Source organism: Dendropsophus ebraccatus, chromosome 6 (assembly GCF_027789765.1).
Source record: "Dendropsophus ebraccatus isolate aDenEbr1 chromosome 6, aDenEbr1.pat, whole genome shotgun sequence".
Taxonomy (NCBI): Eukaryota; Metazoa; Chordata; class Amphibia; order Anura; family Hylidae; genus Dendropsophus; species Dendropsophus ebraccatus.
Genome location: NC_091459.1, coordinates 12,135,255 through 12,156,306, shown reverse-complemented (window position 1 = coordinate 12,156,306; position 21,052 = coordinate 12,135,255). Strand labels below are relative to the sequence as shown.

The window sequence follows — 21,052 nt, the reverse complement described above, 5'->3', positions numbered from 1 at the left end:
TTTGATGTAATAGCTTATTTGTAAAGGAAACACAACTTGTTTGGTATTCCATGAAGCAGGAAGTTCAGAATGCCAGTGTAACATATTTTCAGGTGCTACTGAGTCATCTGCTGTTAGAAGTCTACGGGGGGAATTTTCCTCTCAAGTTGCTTTTAAAGGATAGAGTAAAAAAAAAAAAAATGAACGGAAGGAAATTGCTGACAAGTTGCATTTGTGCAATATACGTGGTCAGTCGTGTTTACTGCAAACTGTGTCAGGAGAAGAAGGTAAAGCAGGTGGAAGGCCGGATCATTTCCCACTAACATTGCTGTTTATTACTTTATACATTCCTTACGCATTGCAAATCTGTCCTTATACAGTATCTCAATCCCTTAAAAAGAGGGAAAAAAAATTTAATTTCAGTTTTTGTTTTTTTTTATTTGAAATTTTTGAACAATATTTATAGTAATTTGTATATTCATATATAGTAGATTTGTAGACATGTACATACTATGGAAACCCGACTGAGATGTGTGTAACCGATAATAAGTAACAGCAGTTGCAGAAGTTCTGGAGGACAAGATCCTTGATTTAGTTACTATACAATTAGTTCACAATGCATAACGTTTTATGGCCCTGTTACACGGAGCGATAATTCGTCCAATCGTTCGTTTAACGATTTTGAGTAAACGATTTTATATTTTAAGATCGCTTAAGCCCATCTCACACATAGGGTGAATCGGTCAAAGACTGTTTACACAAAGCGATCTGCAAATTTTTAGCGAACGACCAACGACGATTTGAGAACATGTTCAAAGATCGCGATGAACGATTTCTGGCTCATCGCTTGATCGTTCGCTGTGTTTACACGAGCCGATTATCGCTCAAATGCGAAGATTCCAACAATTATCGCTCCGTGTAAACTCACCATTAATCATCAACAATGTGTCGCGGGTCTGTCAGGTTCCTATTATATATCCACTCCATACTTAGCTGCACCCGGTTGCTGAGGACGGGTGATAATAGCTGGCATAGAGCATTCTCCGTTGTTTAGATGTCACACTGCGTCATTAGTCGTTCAGTGTTCAGATCTGCTTTCTGTGACAAGATCTGTTGTCCTCGCTAAACGGAAAAAAAAATCATTAAAGGGGTACTCTGGTGAAAATCTTTTTCTTTTAAATCAACTGGTTTCATAAAGATATAACGATTTGTAATTTTCTTCTATTTAAAAATCTCCAGTCTCCTAGTACTTATCAGCTGCTGTATGTCCTGCAGGAAGAGGTGTATTGTTTTCAGTCTGATACAGTGCTCTCTGCTGCCACCTCTGTCCATGTCAGGAACTGTCCAGAGCAGCAGCAAATAGAAAACCTCCCCATAGAAAACCTCTCCTGCTGTGGACAGTTCCTGACATGGACAGAGATGTCAGCAGCGAGCACTGTGTAAGACTGGAAAGAATACACCACTTCCTGCAGGAAGTAAATTTAAAAAATATATAACTTTCTAAAAACCAATTGATTTGAAAGATATTTTTGATATTTTTAAACGGAGTAGCATTTAAAAATCTCAACATGCTCACTGAAAAATATAGCGTGTCTAAGGGGGCTTACACACACACACACACACACACACACACACCTGACAGATTATTGAAGCCAAAGCCAGGTACAGCCTATAAACAAAAAACACACAATAGAAAGACTGAGATTTCTCCTCTTTTCAAATCCATTCCAGGCTTTGGCTTAAAAATCTGTCAGATAAATCTGTGCATGTAAAAGGACCCTTACCCTGGTGCATAAGCCTTATATGTCTGCGTATACAACCAGGACACAAATATGCATTAATAATATGTAATCCAAGACAAGCAAGATGAATATTGATGACAATCTATAAAAGCTAATATGACCTATAGTACTGGGTCCCAGTGTAACAGTGAAGAAGAGAACACCCAGTTCTGGGAGTAGTAAGACAGCGCTGTGCAGTCACGGGGACAGGTAAGTAGAGCTTCCTTATTATGTTCCCTTCCTTGCCTGCAGCTAAACTTGTTGCCCTGAATACGCCTTTAAAGGGGTTATCCAGCGCTACAAAAACATGGCCACTTTCCCCCTACGGTTGTCTCCAGATTGGGCGGGGTTTTGAAACTCCGTTCCATTGAAGTAAATGGAGCTTAATTGCAAACCGCACCTGAACTGGAGACAACAGTAGGGGGAAAAGTGGCCATGTTTTTGTAGCGCTGGATAACCCCTTTAAGGTCAGGGCTCTATGGAGGCTAGTCAAGTTTTTCTACACGAACTAACCTGCATTCAAACATTAAACGTCTTTTTTTGACTGGGTGCAATACTATTCCATCCATCAAAGTAAAATGTAGATTTTAGTAAGAAAAAAAAAAAAATCAAAATCTAGTGGAAAATACGACCAATATGACCAGAGCCTAACAGGGAATTTCGATGATTCTATGACCTGGTTCTCCATCTTATGTTCTCCTGACATACAATCTATGTGATAAGGGGCAGAGTTCACCTGTTTATTTGGAGTATATGACACAGGTTACGGATATATAGGTTACATTTGTTTATGGAGCTTTGACTGTATTATGTTTCCAAACAACCAGTAGTGGATGACCGTCCCGTCAGCCCAAACAACCTCGCTGGTGTTTTCTCAGGATAATTGGAAGCAGTTATTGATCTGCTCCCTGGTTGTACCATTCCTCCTGACAGCTTCTCACCAGACTTACCCATCATTGTAATTTTTTTATCATTGTATTTTTCTGATCCATTGAACAGGAAGAATTCTGGTTTTCGTGCTTTAAATTAACATAAATTTCAAAAGCATTGCAGGTTGATATAGTTTGCCGCTTTATCACAGGATGTAAGAGGATTGTGTCCATTTTCATGTATTTAACATTAATCTGCCTATATCACTATACAGTGGGGGAAATAAGTATCTGATACGCTGCTGATTTGGAAGTTTATGGAGAGGTCTGTCGTTTTGTCGTAGGTACACTTCACCTATGAGAGACAGAATGAAAGAAGGCTTTGATACACGGTGGCTCAGTGGTTAGCATTGTAGCCTTGCAGCGCTGGGGTCCTGGGTTTAAATCCCGCCAAGGGCAACATCTGCAAAGAGTTTGTATGTATTCTCCGTGTTTGGGTGGGTTTCCTCCGGGTACTCTGGTTTCCTCCCATACCCAAAACATACAGACAGGTGAATTTAGATTGTGAGTCCTAATGGAGATAGGGAGCAATAATTGGCAAAACTATGTAAAGTGCTGCGGAATCTGTGTGCGCTATACAAATAAAAGCATTATTATTAAATATTAGTTGGAAAACTGAACTTAAAGGGGTAGTCCGGCGGGGGGGGGAGTAGGTGGCTGGGGGAAACGACGTCCACTCACCTCCCCGATTCCAGCGGTGGGTGCCGCATCGCAGCGCTCTGGTCCCCGGTTCCCGGCCGCTTCCTGATGCAGGCCCAAGACGTAACGTCTCAGGTCCGCTCAGCCAGTCAGTGACGGAGGCGGGATCCATTTCAAGTCCGCTCAGATCCTGCCTCTGTCACTGACTGGCTGAGCGGACCTGAGACTTATCGTCTCAGGCCTGCGTCAGACACCAGGAAGCAACCAGGGACCAGGGCGCCGCAATGCGGGACCCGCCGCTGGAGCTGGGGAGGTGAGTGGACATCCTTTCCCTTAGCCACCTCCTCCCCGGTGTCAGGAAAAAATTTTTTTAGTAATTATAGAGATCCGACATTTCCTATAGTTCTTGACCAGGTTTGCAGATGCTAAGGGTATGTTCACACTGAGCAAATACGGCGGAATCCCGCAGTGCTCCTCCCCTCACGCACTCTCCCATAGACGGGCTATGGGACACGGAGACAGGTGCCTGTTTCCGCCTGTTTTACTCAGTGTGAACATACCCTAAAGCAGGGATTGTGTCCCTCTCCTCCATACAAATCATCTTTAAATCTTTCAGGTTTTGGGGCTGTCACTGGGCAACATTAACTTTCTGCTCCCTCAAACGATTTTCTATTGGGTCCTTTTCTGGAGACTGGCTAGACCACTCCAGGACCTTGCCATGCTTCTTACGGAGCTGCTCCTTAGTTGCCCTGGTTGTGTGTTTTGGGTCAATGTCTTGCTTGAAGTCCCAGCCACGACTCATCTTTAATGCTCTTACTGAGGAAAGTAGGTTATCGGCCAAAATCTCACAATACATGTCCTCGTGTATTCTCCCTTCAATATGTTGCAGTTGTCCTGTCTTTTTTTGCAGAAAAGCATCCCCAGTATGATGTTTCCACCCCCCATGCTTCACCACTGGGACTGTGTTCTTGGGGTTGTACTCTTCCTTCCTCTAAACCCGGCTAGTGGCGTTGATACTAAAAAGTTCTGTTTTGGTCCCATCTGACCACATGCCCTTCTCCCATGCCTCCTCCGGATTATCCAGATGTTCACTGGCAAACTTCAGATGGGGTTTGAAATGTGCTGGTGTGATGATGTAGGTTGGAAAACTTGCTAATTGGCAGTGTATCATGTATTTGTGAGGTTATAGATAATAGAGAATGGTTTGTGGCATCTTGCAAATTGTGTGGAAGCCACTGGACTCATCTTCTCCTACGTGTCCTTCCAAATTTATGTGAAGCCAGTTCCTAAGACCATTTTCTCAATTTTATATTATTATTATAGTTCTGCCATGCAATGAATTCATTTTTTAAAAAAAAATTCTTCTATCCAGTAAACTATGAGTTAAAATTATTACTACAATTTTTTTCTTGGGACAAAAGGGAAGGGGGGTCCCCGCAGGGCCGTTGTCACTGAACTAGAGCCATGACACCAGCCCTGCACATGCTGCAGCAGACCCCCTCTCCCCTTCCTGTCATTCCCATCTGTAGCAACAGCAGAAACATGTAGTGGAGTTGGCAGCTGTTAACCCTTGCAGTACCATCTTCAAACAGGCACCAGAGTAACGCTGTAGAAGGTAACCTGGCAAAGACCACACAGCCAGTGGTTTTATGAGCACTTGCCTCCATTGGAAGGAGAGGGCGCTCATTGGTGAGGCACAATTAAAATTCTTTTTTTTTTTATTTTTCAATTTTAATAAAAATGGACCTCCTACTTCCTGGCATTAGATGAGCGTGCTAGGTGGCTGCCTACCCTTGGTCCCACCATTGTGCTAAGGGGGGAAATGACCAACACCAGCATGAACGCTGATGTCGGCCATTAGCGGTGAGTGCCAGCTGCCGATAGTCACTCGGAATGACGCAAGCTCGGGGTGTGAACTAGGTTCATACAGCTCCACCATTTGTGCACCATACATGTAGGGCATAAAGCTTTAAGGGGTTAACTTAAAGAGGAAGTCCCACAAAACTGAAAAAAGGCAGGTAGGGGGAGGTCTTTGCCCGCTCAGCCAATCAGTGGCTTGGATGGTGTCCTGCCCCAATCACTGACTGGCTGAGCGGGCAATCACTCACCCGGTTACATGACATTTCTGGGAACTTCTCCTTTAACATATACTGCTTGGAGGCTACTGGAGAAGAAGGGGTATTCTAAGAGTCCTATACCACAAAGAGATTTCTCAACAATTAACAATCTCAAACCCACCACTATGGCGAACGACCTGAAATCGTTCAGTTACACGGAACGATGATCGCTACTTATGATGGTTCTTGCGGTCGTCCAGTCATTGCTACTGCGTTATTTGCAGAGAGAACGACCTAACAACGTCTTATTACACCAATTGCAAACGATCAATGGTAAAAAATAGGTCCAAATTCTATCAAGCAACCAACAATTTCTCGTTGGTCGTTTAATCGTTGTCTGCTATTACACGAAACGATTATCATTCAATTATGAACGATCTAAAGATGGTCTCTCCAAATATATCGAGTGGTCCTGGCAACATGTGTGACCAATACCAGCACTTTTCGCTTAGACCGTTGTGTGTAATGATGATTGTTGTAGTTGTATTTATAAGTTATTTAGTTACTTATAAGTGAAATGATTTATTATTCACCATATATATTCTGTCGGAGCCTCCAGTTGGATGAATAGACTTCATTGTTTGTTTTATAAGATTCAAATCCCAATAAAGGGATCATGCTGCAACCTTCCTATGGTCCCGAATTGTCAATCACATTGGTCATTACTGTGGAGACATGGCTTCTAGTTAATTGAGACAATGCTTTGTATTTGGAGGGAGTTTATGTCCAGCGTATGGGGTCAGCAGGATGACCTTCCCTCCCCAGATCCCAGGGATTAGTTCTTCTTCTAACACCAGATCTCTTGTTTCATACTTCAGGTTGTCAGCTCGTGTTCCTTGTATTGGCACCTCTCATGCACATGCTGAAACGCGTGGTCTTAGAAGTCAAATTTCTGACCTTTTTTTTTTTTTTTTTTTTTTTAGGTTATTTATGGACCCGAGATGATTATTTTCCCATCTCTTTTTACTGCTTTCATAACAGACTGTGGCCTTTGGCTCACGCTAAATACACTGTGTGATGCCTTTACTACTGATTAAAACTGCATTCTGTGCCATGTGTTCTATGCAATTTTTTGTTTGGATAATGAGCGGCCTATACTGCATGTGAATGTGGTCGGATAAATCAAGAAGGCTTTCTGGTGTCATATCGGATTAGCTGGCGGATAGGAAAAGAATGTGTCTTGGGAAAGTATCTAGTGGTCGATCTGTAAGTGACCCTTTCGAGCTCTAGATCCATGACCCGACTTTCTCTTTCGGTGACTTGGCTGATTTGTGTTTATCCTGGACTGAAGCAGTTTTTTTTTTTATATTTTATCCATCTGTATGTTTCCAGGTAACCCGAGACTAATGAGAGTTTTATTAGTTAAAATGGAAGTTTTTCTCTCGATAGTTCATATCCCTTCACCTTTTGCTTGAATAAATAGAGACACCTTGCGGAATTGTCCGTCTGGACGTAATAATAGTGCAGTATATAATAGCAGAGGGGCTATTTACCAGTACTATACATTGCATACATTGATTTCCGTATATCCGTGCACGTACATTACATTTTATTGATTCCTACACGACTTCCTGTTTGAGTGCTCTTGTTTTCACAGTAGACCTTGCTCTTGTTATTCTATTATTTCCATCATGGTGTCTCTATACTGTATCCCTTTTGCAGGTCTCTGTTGGCAGAGCATTAGATGGTTACAGCCAACATGGAATTTCCATCTACAGAATGCTTTCTACAGCAAAACCCGGCTGGTCCTTGTAAACAACCGTTTTTTTCTGATAATTATCTGGAAAACACCTTGTATGTGGGTAACCTCGATTGTTAGTAAAAGACATGTATGGAATCGGGGCCTCAGATGTATTAATCTGCGTCTGTGCCTGAATTTTGTCTAAAAACTGGTGCACAGGGCATTTCTTATGCATGCAGACCCCTGAGAGACGCTTTTCCACTAGGTTATATAACGGCCTGTACCACATTGTTAAAGAAGAAGTCCGATGAGGGGATGGCAAAAATCATTATGAGAAAGCGATCACTGATCTCAGGGAGACCAGCCAAACGATAATACTGCCGGCTGCTAGTCAATGCAGTGAAATCCTAGGTGCATTGCCCCCTGGGAAACATGAATATGCAAAACAAGAGTCCGTGGAGCCTCACTGAAGAGTTTTGAAACACAGGACTATCCAGATATCCCTCCGGGAAGGACCCAGCCAAGGGGCGGCTCCTGTAAGGAAACCGCCAAAACCACCATATTAAGTGGCCCTATAAGTCAATGCAATGACAAGGAAAAAACTAAGGCCAGGTAACCATCCACATACAGCTGTTTCGGGGTGTTGCCCCTCATCAGTGTGGAGCAGGATTCTGGCTAGGTGGGAGCAATGCTTAGTAGAGCCATAAGAGAAACAGATCACTGATCTTAGGGAGACCAGCCAAATGATAACACTGCCGTCTGCTAGTGAGAGAGCTCAATGCAGTAAAATCCTAGGTGCATTGCCCTTCAGTGAGGCTCCACGGGCTCTTGTTTTGCATATTCATGTTTCCCAGGGGGCAATGCATCGTTTTGTGTAATATGGTGAACGATTTCAGGTTAATGATAAACAATCGAGTTGTGATCGTTTATTGTCAGTCATTAATCGTTAAAAATCACTTAATCTAATAGGGTACGTCTTGACCTGGCTCAAACGTTGCAAGCTGGTGGGATTTTGCCTGCTCAGCCAATCAGTGATTGAAGGGGTGTCCCGCCTCACTCACTGACCGACTGAGCGGGCATCCATCAGCCGAGTCGTGACATAGCCGGAAGGGAGCTAAGACAGCTGACTGTAGTCCAGGAGCAGGACGCAACACTGCACAGGCGTTGGGACAGTTGAATATGCCCTCTTTTTTCTTTTCTTTTTTTTTTTTAATTATCGGAATACTACAAATTTATGTTTATGAAAAAAATTAAAGGACAGGATAAATAAGTTATGTAGGAATTTAAAAAAGCACCGCTTCTTTCCTTCAAAACCAGCGCTTCCCCTGGCCTCAGGTTGTGTGTGGTGTTACAATTCAGCTTCACTCACTTCAGTGGAACAGAGCTGCAAAACATACACCCAGACTGAGGAGAGCAGAGGTGCTGTCTCTAGAAGAAAGCAGCCATGTTTCTCTCTCTGAGCCAATCTTGACAATTCAGAAAATTTGTGTCAATCACGGCCAAACCTTCTGAACAAAGACCTTCAGCTCCACAGCTCTCCTGAAACCAATATTAGGTTATTTGATTGACTCAGTCGGCTGGAAATAAAAATATTCCTAAATGATTCCGAGATTAATCTGTGTTTATTATAATATAGCCGAATACTTGAGATAACATTTTATTCTACGTGAAACAATTTGGATATAATTTTTATTCCTATCGGCCTGAGCGTCCGAGCGTCCGCCCGATCGACTTCTTGAAGCAACACGGCTGTTTCTTTAGGCATTGAGCTTATTTTGTAAGGGATATGCTAAATTGATAATGTTATTTTGACCTTTTTGGGGTATTTGAACAATTTATTAAAGACAAATAAACCCCGCTTAGAAATGTAACAAGACGGAAAATTGCTTGAGTATTAAGAAGAAAAAAAAAAATTGGAAATCTGAAGTTTATGTATAAATATCAGTAACATGTTGAATGAGGTTAGGAAAATTAAAGGGGAACGCAGAGGAGAAAATATGTCTCTTTATGTCTTCCTCCTCTGCGCCGTCCCGGTGCAGTTAGTTGTCTGCTCCATGGTCCGGTAATACCGTTACGAGAACTACCCGTTCCCATATCACCGATCCATTCCCATATCGCCGATCCGTTCCCCATATCGCCGATCCGTTCCCCTAATCGACGATCTGTTCCCAGCCGGCCCACCACTCTCTAATCATGTTCAATGGTGCGGGCCTGATTGGTGCTATAGCGGCGGGTCATTGCTCCTAGCGGTCTCACTGGACCATGGAGCAAACGACTAACTGCACCGGTATTGCCAGGAGGAGGAAGGTAAGGCTAGGTTCACACTGCTTTTTAGCATTCAGTTTTTTTCATCCGTTTTTTGCAAAAAAACTGATGCATTTGTATGCATCCGTTTTTCCATTGACTTCCATTATAAAAAAAACCAAAAACGATCGAAACGGAGCTGTTTCTTTTAACGGACACAAAACTAGTGTTGACACTACTTTTTTGTCCGTAAAAAAAAACAAAACGGATTCACACAAATGCATCCGTTTTTTTCATCTGTTTTTTGCAAAAAACGGATGAAAAAAAAATGGAGTGCAAAAACGCAGTGTGAACCCAGCCTAAGAGACATACCTTCCTCCTCGGCGTCTCCTGTGCAATAGGGACATAGCAGGTTAGATTCGTCAAAGCTGCTGACCGTTTCCCTTTAAATAAGTGTATTAATCAGTATATAAAATAAAACGCTCCTCCCCCCTCCGCCACAATTTTCTTATGTATATTTACACATATCTGTGAACATTTTTGCTATTTTTGATACACAGAAACAAATGTAAAATAAATACGCTGGGAACAAAAAGTACCCGGTTTATTTCTGGTTTATACATCACAGCGACTACATGGTCTCCTGAAATCCTTCCAACTTAATATTATGGGCAAAGGGAGGCCAGGAGTTTAAGAGCAGAATCTATCAGAAATGCGCAGCAGTGACGTATATCGGGAGGATGCCAAAGCTGTGATGCCAATGAGGGGAAAACCATTCCCACATCTTGACGAGGATAAACAGTGTTCACTTGGAATAGACTACCAATATATACCTCAGTAGGCCTCCCTTGAAATCTGTATACTTACATTAACATATAAAAACAGAACATTATTTGCTAACATTTCAGGACTTAACTTTAAAGTGTACCTGTCGTTTAAATATTTTTTTGCAGAAATGAATAGTACAGGCGATTTTAACAAACTTTGTAATTGGGTTTATTAGCTGAAAAATGCATTTTTGTATTGAAAAAGCAGGTTGAAGCTCTCCCCCCTGTCTTCATTGTTCTCTATGGAGAGGGGAGGGGTGGAGGGAGATGAGGCACCAAAACAGGACAACAAAGAGTTAATTTACAGCTACATCACCGGGCTATATCCTCTCATAGTCAGCTCTGACCTCTGCATACCGTCTTTCACACAGTTCCCGGCAGTGTAATCCTTTGTTCTCTGCTCTCTGCTGCCGACTAATCTCCCTCCTCCCTCCTCCCCTCTCCATAGAACAGCCAGGGCTTGACTGTGTAAAAGAGTGGAGATGTCCTGATAATGAGCAGTGAATGAGAGAGAGGAGGGGGAGAGGGGGGACCTGGGGAAAGTCTTTATGAATGCAGATAATGGCAGATTTGCCTAATAAATCCAATTACAAAGTTTCTTAAAATCTCCTGGACTATTGATTTCTGCAAAAAAAAAAAAAAAAAACACGAAACGACAGTGACACTTTAACTTTAATATTGACAGATCTCCCCACCACTACTTCATCCAATATTGAGCAGCAGATATATTGTGGGTTGGTGACCTTCTGTAATTTATTCTAAAGGCCGTATTACACGGCCTGATGCTCCGTGGGGAGAGAGCGCCGACCCGTCAGCTCAGAGTTCGCTTCCCCCACATTCCCTGCTTGCTGCCTGTGCTATTACACAGACAGCGAGTGGGGAGCAGTGGAAGGGGGCTCCCGAATGACCCTTATATCATTTGGGTGGGCCATTGAAGTCAGTGGCGGTCTATTGCTGCTCCTATTACACAGAGCGACGCACAGCAGACCGTCGCTGCACAAATGTTGCTCTTCCAACATGCTGGAACACCTCGATCAGCAGACATTGTGCTGTTACACGAAACAATTACCGACCTGACCAGATGGTAATAGGCCAAGTAAGGCCTATAATGATTTAGTGTAATAGAGCCTTCACTTGCTGCACTGTGGATGTTTACACAACTCTTTATGTGTAAGACTGTGTTGTCTATGATTGTGACATTTATTATTTTTATGATAAGTGTAGCTACTGTAGGTAGCCAGTCCCCATTTTTTTTAAACGCAATTAGGGCACCAAAAAATAAACAATAAAGTCAGTCACTGCTTAAGTGTGCAGCTTCTGTAGGGTTGACAGGTCACAAGGACAGTTGAGCAGCAGCTGCAGCTAAAGGGTTTGTTAACAAATTTTTTTTATTCCGAAAATACCAGAGATTTCTAATTTACTTATATAAAAAAATCTGAAGTCTTCCGGTACTTACTAGCTGCTGTATGTCCTGCAGGAAGTGGTGTACTTTTTTCAGTCTATCACAGTGTTCTCTACTGCCACCTCTGTCCATGTCAGGAACTGGCCAGAGCAGCATCAAACATCTCCTGCTCTCCAGACTGAAAAGAATACACCACTTCCTGCAGGACATAAAGCAGCTGATAAGTACTGGAAGACTTAATAGAAGTAAATTACCAATCTCTGGCACTACTTGGTATAAAATAATTTTTTTTTTAGGTGAACTACCCCTTTAACCCTTAAAGACGGATATACCCGTCATGTTGCTATTAGGAGGGTACAGAGCGTGCTCACAATGTGGCCCCTCTCTGTACCTTGGCCATTATTAGCAGCTGGGGACCGAGGCTATTAGCCGATTAACCATTTAAATGCCGATGTGGAATCACTTTATATGAATTCAGCTGTATATGTGGTGTAGATATATGTAGATAAATGGAACACGGGACTGATTTGGATATCAGGAAATGCTTTGTAGTTCTCTGCTGATTTCCTCTGTGCTGCTTTTCCCCTGCAATGATTGGGTAAGATTGGTATGTAAGACGTGACTTCTCACCTCATTAGTTTTAGGACTGCTGCTCCTTTCTATTGGTCGCTGTTATGACAAGAGACAGAGGGATGACAGAGTGGTTGTTTATATTACCTAATAGAGAGAGCTGTCACTGCGGACTCTGCTCAGCACAGACAGGAGAGGGGTAGCACATCTTCCAGGGTTGATGAATTGCCCTATTAGTATAGTTCAGTAACTTGGCACACAGAGGAAGTATTATGTGTCCAATCCAAACATTTCTCATGTTAACCTCAGCACACATTCGTAATACTGAGAAATGCTCCTCATCCGAGGTCGGTCATGTTTTCAGAAATAGCTAACAAATGGCCGCCTTCTCTCTTTTCCAAACGGTGGATGATTTATCATTGTTCTGTCTCCACTGACTTGAACGATTTATATTTAACCTACTCGCCATTGTCTAGCATTATTTGAGTTTCAAACTTTAAGGGGTTACTCCTGGCGAAAGTATTTTTCTTTCATACCGACTGGTTTTTATAAAGTTGTATAGATTTGTAATTTACTTCTATTTAAAAATCTTAAGTCTTCCCATACTTATCAGCTGCTGTATGTCCTGCAGGAAGTGGTGTATTCTCTCCAGTCTGACACAGTGCTCTCTGCTGCCACCTCTCTGTCCAGAGCAGGAGAGGTTTTCTATGGGGATTTGTTACTGCTCTGGACAGTTCCTGACATGGACAGAGGTGGCAGCAGAGAGCACTGCGTCAGACTGAAAAGAAAACCACTTCCTGCAGGACATACAGCAGCTGATAAGTACTGGAAGACCTGAGATTTTCAAATATAAGTAAATTACAAATCTATATAACTTTCCGATACAAGTTGATTTGAAAGAAACATATTTTAGTTGGGTAACCCAAGTCATTTCACCACACCTCTTATAGTAAATTTCCCTACAAAATAATAGAAAAAAAAATGAAATAAAACAAAAATTGTACGTTGGCTAAGTGTTCAGCATTGTTGCCTTTCAGGTCCTGGTTTTCAATGTGACCAGGACCACTATATGCCTGGAGTTTGCATGTTTTCCCTGCAGTTTTCTCAGTTCTCTTCAGGGACTTCAGTATAATCATGAATCCCAGTTCCATAGTAATAATAAAACCTTTGTTTATATAGATAGTATTAGAAGCTTTGTACCTGGCTCCATCATTGCGCAGACGAGGGCTGCACGAATGATCACCAGATTATTCAAGTGGCCGTTTACGTTACAGGTCCCCATACAGGGTATACTTTTGTTGGCCATAACTGCTACTCGCTTTGGGTTTGGCCGTCAGTATACATCCGATCAAAACGGTGAAGATAAGGGTCAGGTATGATGAAAAATCATCTCTTGACATCTTTATTCTTAAAGGGGTATTCCAGTCAAACATAACTTTTCATATGTTGCTGCCCATGGTGAGACTAACAATTTCCTCCATACTTGTTATTATCTATTCAGTCTCCTTCCCCCAGTTCTCAGCTGCTGCTTTCTGCTGAAGACACGAAAATCTGTGTGTGAGCTTTTTTCTCTGTCTCCCCCTCCCTTCTGAGACAACTGATGTAAACAAGTCCCTGGCAGGCTTTATCTGCAACATTGTAGCTTCTTTGTAATGCTGGGAGGGCTATTCTGAGGTCAAGTTGCTGATGGACTTTAAAGAGACGTTCTGCGGCGTAACCCTCCTCATAGAGAACACAGGATCTTTCGGCCATTTTTGTGTATGGGGAGGATAAGGGAGATAACTGAATGATCACTTGGGCGTCAGGTATGGAAAGTGTATGGCCATAAACTATTTTCCCGATAAGCAGTCTGTGTAAAATAAGTATGGGGAACCTTTGGCCCTCCAGCTGTTGCAAAACTACAATTCCCATCATGCCTGAACAGCCAAAGCTTGCAACAGCTGGAGGGCGGAAGGTTCCCCATCCCTGGTGTAAAAGGTCCATGACCTACGTTGTCTGTCTATAACAGAAGTTTTCTATCATGTAAAATCCACTGTTTGTTTTTCTCCACCAGATCTGTAGACTGCAGCGCCATCTGTCAGCCGGGGAGTACAGCCAGGATTTGTTCTCCAGGTTACCAGCCATCTTCATATCTCCGAGTAGCCAGCCTCCGTGTGATAAGCTCTCCGAAGTGTTGCAGCTATGTGGCGGTAAGGTGTGCAAGACACTACGCCAGGCCAAGCATTGCATTGGGCTGTTTACCGGAAAGAAACCGCCAGACCTACAGTGTCTGTCAGAGAAATGGCTGCTGGGTAAGTGACAAACTATAATCTGTATACTGTATTTGTGCTGTGATACTAACATCACATATATATATATATATATATATATATATATATACACACAGATCTTATATATACTGCTGGATATGTATTTAAAACCTAGTTGACTCACCATCGCAACACAGAAAAGATTGGCACCACCACCATATTATAGCTCCATACAACGTTTGAATTTTTGAATCTAAGGCTAGCATAAACTAGTGACAGAGAAGCTGCACAGAATGATGTATCACTTACATTGTCCTGTGCAGCTGATCCAGAGATCTCCTCCTGAATAACATGGACAATAAGTAGCCCTCTCCATTATGTGCATGAGCTCAGTAGTCCTGGATATTCATGAGAAGCAGAAAACTCCGCCCACCAACTGCTGATTGGCAGTTATCTATCCATGCTGTGTATAGGCAGCAGCTGGAGGGCGGGGGGAGGGGGTGTGGCAAAAATCCTATTCTCCTACATATTAGGAAAACGGCTGAACAGAATGATGTAAGTAATACACCGATCTGGTCAGCATTTCTGTCACTAGTTTATGCTTCGGAATAAACCTAGTGACAGATTCCGTTTAAGGCAGATCAAGTGAAAAGAGTATGTGTTAATTGGAAGGCTACTATAACCAGGGAGTACACAGCTGACACCCAGCACCCCTCCTAATAAGACCTCATAGGGAGGGTCTACTGGGTTAGCATACCATTAATAGCAGATGGGGGGATCTTATAGGACAACTCTATTTTGAGGAGTGTTGTATATATTTAAATGTTAGAAAGAAGTCAAACAAGGTAACTCGGAGTGACTTCCATTTCAACATTCCCGAGGTTCTTAAAAAAAAAGTTTGGGAATTGCAATATAATGACAATCTGGCACAAACAGATACTGATAGACCTAATGGATCAGAGTATGACAAGTAGTAGAGGAGAGATGATTTCAAGGAATGAGAAGCATTTAAAGGTCTTCTCCATCAGATGCAGCAATGCGGGTGGGATGCGGAACCTGCGTACAGAGGTCACTACAACTTCTGCCTTATTCTGCCGTTACTATTAAATCCTGAATAAATAATGACTTGGTCGCCCTTAACGTAATAGACCTTGTAACTGCTGGATACATACTGTACATATAGGGGTTGAGTGAAATAGAGAGCATTCTGAATGTAGGGTCATTGGCTTCTGGAAGGACATGTTCCCTTATTAAAATCTCATTTTTTAAACATGTCTATTTGCATACCTACGTTATTAAACGTGAAGTCCAGCGAAAATAAAAATAATGACAGGAAAGCGGGGGTTGCGGGAACTTAATAAACAAAGTGTACTACCTAATTCCCGCACCTCACAGTGCCGCTCCTGGGTCTCACTGACAGCCTCCTCCAGCTCCTCCAGCTGCAATGTCACGTATCTGGCTGATGTACTGCCCGCTCAGCCAATGAGTCACTTGGGCGGGACATCTCCCCTGTCACTGACTGGCTGAGCAGGCAATCCATCAGCAGGGCTGTGACGTTGCAGCTGGAGGATCTGGGAACGTGACATACCCAGATGTCGGCTAAAAAGGACAGCCGGCGGCTGTCACCGAGACCTGGGAGCCACGCTAGGGGGCGAGGGGAGGGATAAGTATTCTGTGATGTCTTTGGTCCCCTGCAGCACAGAACTTATAAGTACTTCAAAACAAAGCCAGTCTCCCGAAGCTTTTCAGTCTTGTGTTGGTTGAAAAAAACAGACTAAACACATGAAGTCTTGGCCAGTACAGAGAGTCACGGCTCAGTGTGTCCATCAATCGCATGACTGCCTCTGTGAGCGCTCAGATGGCCTGGGATACAGGGGCTTTGATTATTCCTTTTGGGCTAATGTTGTATACCTGCTGCAGTCCCTTTCCCTCTATTAGCATCACCACTTTACTATTCCATCCTACTAGTACATTATATATAACTCATAGAAATAATTATCCTTAATATATGTATATTAGAAAAAAAAAAAAAAGAAAAACAGAACATCAGCCAAACATTGTGCTTATTTAAAAAGAGATGAGTGAATTTACAATAGGAGTGTAGCAAAGCGCTTTCTTCCTATCTGGATTCTGCTCATTAGCCTGCGGCCTTTGAAGTCTGCTCCGCTCCTCCCAGGGTGCTGGGAAAAGATGGATCCAGTCCTGGGAAACTGGGAGGAGTTACCCAGGACTGGATCCGTCTTTTCCCAGCACCCGGGAAGGAGCCGCATGGAGCAGAGTAGCCCGCAACCTGATGAGCAGAATCCCAATAGGAAGAAAGCGCTTTGCTACACTCCTACTGTAAATTCACTCATCTCTATTAGAAAGGATTTGCCAATATAGAGATGACAGAGGGAAGATGTCACATTCTTTTGTTATACCGAGCGGCTCATCTCCCAGGGCAGCCTTATTTATAGAGATAATAAAGCTAATGAGAAGCAGCAATGTGTTGTACAACATCCAGGAAATGGCCGTATATTCATCATTTATGACAGTTACGTTTTATTATGCGGCGTGCATGAAATACTTCTGCATTCTCCTGCAGTTTATGTTGATTTATTACAGTGAGTTTTTGGCTTGCTAAGCAGCCTGCTTTGCTCTATCATACACTGGGCTTCCGCTGCTTATAGTCACTCATATCAGAGGGTTATTACTACACTCCATATAGCTGCTCCCTTGTGCTGCATATAGAAACTGCAGCATTGTGAGGGGCCTTTTCTAATGTCTTGTTCTCTATTGTACTTGTTAGAGTGTTGCTAGTAGTTACACCCTTCACAAAAGCCTGTATTTTTTGTAAATGGTGATGTAGTAGTGTTAAAGTTTCGCCACAAGATGTCGCTATTGTAGGTATATGTAGGTCATTGCTGCACAGCTGTAGTATTGCAAGGGTTATCATTTGTTTGTATGTCACATGGATCTGTAGACCAATGAGCATGTTTTCTTCTTCTGTCCTATCATTTCTCTCTTTACTTCTTACATATGAACTCTTTACCCATTCACAGCACACCTTACAGGGGCTGTAGATAGGAAGTCACATGGGTAGAGGAAGTGTAGAGGTCTTTTGTCACTAGACTCCGTAGAGGAAGGACACAAGCCAGAGCGCTCTCTACAGTAGTCTAGTTGGGCCCTGGCCCTCCGCCAGGTCCCTAGTCTCAGTGTGCAGTCTAGAAGCAGACCCAGGCACATGAAGCTAACCTTTTTCTTCTCAAGTAACTCCACTCGACACTATGCATTGTTAAACCCTTCACAAGAGAGGACAAGTCAGAGATCATGTCAACCAACGCTGTGGCCTAGGAAAGTCACAGTGCAGGACAGTATCCACAAAGCAAGGCCAGGAACTGATCTGGATAGAGCAAAGTTGCTAGAAGCCAATGAACTCTATCTCGCAGCGCGGGTGTCAGTAGGGAACCCTCAGCATTCTGCTCATCCCAGGAAACAAGGTCTGGGGCTTGTGTCAGCCACTAGGACGGGTCCCCCGACACTGGTAGGACAATAAGTGGTACAAAGACCCAAGAGTCAAAACATGGGCACAATTATTCTTTCTCTTCTTAAGTATTCTTCTATTTCTTCCTCCAACATCCCAGCAGAGCACACTACTACTTGGGTTGGGACTCTCACGACATACTCCTCTCTACTATTCTGATTCTCTACTCTCCGCATGCAACTTAGTCCACACGACTGTACTACTTCCTATCCGCTCACTGCAGATCTGAAAACTAACCTAATCAAGTGTAAAGTATTCTGTCAATGCAAAGCTGTATGACCTTCTGCACACAAGTGTTCCCCAAGTAAAGCAGATTTTATGATAAAGAGACTCTGAGATTCCTCATCCCACACCAACAAAGTATACACACACTCCTTGGGTCATCCCCCCTCTTTGTGGGTAGCAGCCATGCTGCGGGGGTCCCGATCGATTGTGCCGACAGGCGGGGATAAGCCTCTTACCTCCGTCCTGTCAGATCAACGATCCATGTATAGAGTCTGCTCTCAGGAAGACTCTATACATAGATCACCGATAACACTGATCTATGCTGTGGCATATACAGTGATAAAAAGTGTAATGAAAAAGTTTTTAAAAGTATTAAAAAAAACCTTATTAACCCCTCTCCCAATAAAAGTTTAAAATACCCCCTTGCCCATTATAAAAATATTAAGAAATAAATAAACATATTATCGTAGCGTGCGGAATCATCCCATCTATTAAAATATAACATTATTGTTCCCGCACGGTGAACGGTGTAAACGGAAAGAAAAAAACTCCAGGATTGCTGATTTTAATAAATTATATATCAGGGAAAAAAATTAATAAAAAACAATCAAAATTTTTCTGTTACACCAATTTGATATTAATAAAAACTAGAAATCATGGCGCAAAAAATGCCTCCCTCAACCAGCCCTGTAGGTGGAAAAATAAAAGCGCTATGGCTCTTAGAAGGCGAGGAGGAACATCACATTAATTTGACCCGGACATCCGTGCTCTGTCTTGAAGGGGTTAAAGGCTTACCAGCGAACATCTTTTTCTTTCAAATCAACTGGTTTCCGAGTTGTTATCGAGATTTGTAATTTACTTCTATTCAAAAATCTCCAGTCTTCTAGTAATTATCAGCTGCTGTATGTCCTACAGGAAATGGTGTTTTCTTTTCAATCTGACACAGTGCTCTCTGCTGCCACCTCTGTCCATATCAGGAACTGTCCAGAGCAGGAGTAAATCCCCACAGAAAACCTTTCCTTCTCTGGACAGTTCCTGACATGGACAGAGGTGGCAGCAGAGAGCACCGTGTCAGACTGAAAAAAATTAACACCACTTCCTGCAGGACATGCTGCAGCTGATAAGTATGGGCGACTTGAGATTTTTAAATAAAAGTAAATTACAAATCCATATAACTTTCTGAAACCAGTTCATTTCGCCAGAGTACCCCTTTAATATTTGCTGCCAGGTTCACCCATCTATTACAGTCAGTCGAACACCAGCGGTTTCTGACATCAGAATAACATGCGGTCATTCTTTTCCTTGGGAATACTTCAAACAAATTAAGAGAATAGGGATAAAAAATGACAGGAATATTATTATTATTACTATTATTATTATTATTATTATTGTTATTATTATTACTATTATTATTGTTGTTATTCATATTACTATTATTACTATTATTATTATTATTCTAACTACTATTATTACTACTATTACTATTATTATTATTACTATTATTGTTATTATTATTATTATTGTTGTTATTCATATTACTATTATTATTATTATTATTCTAACTACTATTATTACTACTATTACTATTATTACTATTATTATTATTATTATTACTATTATTATTATTGTTGTTATTCATATTACTATTATTATTATTATTATTATTACTATTATTATTATTATTACTATTATTGTTATTATTATTATTATTATTATTATTATTGTTGTTGTTATTCATATTACTATTATTATTATTATTATTATAACTACTATTATTACTACTATTACTATTACTATTATTATTACTATTATTGTTATTATTATTGTTATTCATATTACTATTATTATTATTATTACTATTATTATTACTATTATTGTTATTATTATTATTATTATTGTTGTTATTCATATTACTATTATTATTATTATTATTATTATTATTATTATTCTAACTACTATTATTACTACTATTACTACTATTATTATTATTATTATTATTATTATTATTACTATTATTATTATTGGAGCTCTGCATATACAGTATATAGATGTATACAGTTTTTATTTATTTATTTATTTTTAAGTTATAATAATTTTTGTTTTTTTTCTAGATTCCGTAACTCAACATAAACTGCTCCCTATTCAGAACTACCTCTTGGAAGACTGATCCTGCCGACAATGCACAATGGCGGAGGCCCCTCTGGGGATGAAGAACAGAACACGACTGTGAATAAATGAACTGGCTGCTGGGATAATTGCTCGACATTCTGCTTTTTATGCTCATGGTCTTTTATTGTCTAACATGTTGCAGATTTGGAAGAACTTTTTAACTGGATGTATGAATTGTTTGAATACTTTCTACTAATAAAATACATACTCAGGGGAGCAAGTTCCCATATTGTGTATGATAAATCGTTGTTCTCTTAATCTCCCCATTGGGAATGAAGCTATTTATCTATTACTGGTGAACAGTCACAGATCTGAGCGCTGACTTTTCTCTCTTTAGAAATTAATCGCAGAAGTTACATAATATTAAGACACAGTAACATTAAAACATGAAGGGATAGGAACTCCGGAGAATAATAAAATGAAGGCGCATAACACAAGAACATTACTAAATAGCCATCATAAATGTGTGAGAATACAAGCCACATGGGGAGCGAAGCTTCAGATCATGTCGCTGTGGCGGTGTTCCAGCAATGGCGGCATCCGTAATAGAAAGATTATTGGAATCAGTTTTTATTCTATACTTAAAGGGGTACTCCGGCAAAATCTTTTTCTTTTAAATCAACTGGTTTCAGAGACTAGTATAGATTTGTATTTTAATTCTATTTAAAAATCTTAAGTTTTCCCATACTTATCAGCTGCTGTATGTCCTGCAGGAAG

At 41.3% G+C, this 21,052-nt stretch overlaps 1 protein-coding gene across 3 annotated transcripts in view; it reads left to right on the top strand.

Moving 5' to 3' along the window:
• MCPH1 (microcephalin 1) overlaps positions 1–20,543 on the top strand; it is a 207,842-nt gene extending 187,299 nt beyond the window's left edge. For all 3 annotated transcript variants that reach the window (XM_069973445.1, XM_069973444.1, XM_069973443.1), the window contains exons 13-14: positions 14,223–14,460; positions 20,278–20,543. In XM_069973445.1, coding sequence (XP_069829546.1) covers positions 14,223–14,460; positions 20,278–20,333 — 294 coding nt within the window. In that variant the 3' untranslated portion in view covers positions 20,334–20,543. The remainder of the gene's footprint in view (positions 1–14,222; positions 14,461–20,277) is intronic.
• The last annotated feature ends 509 nt before the right edge of the window (positions 20,544–21,052 follow it).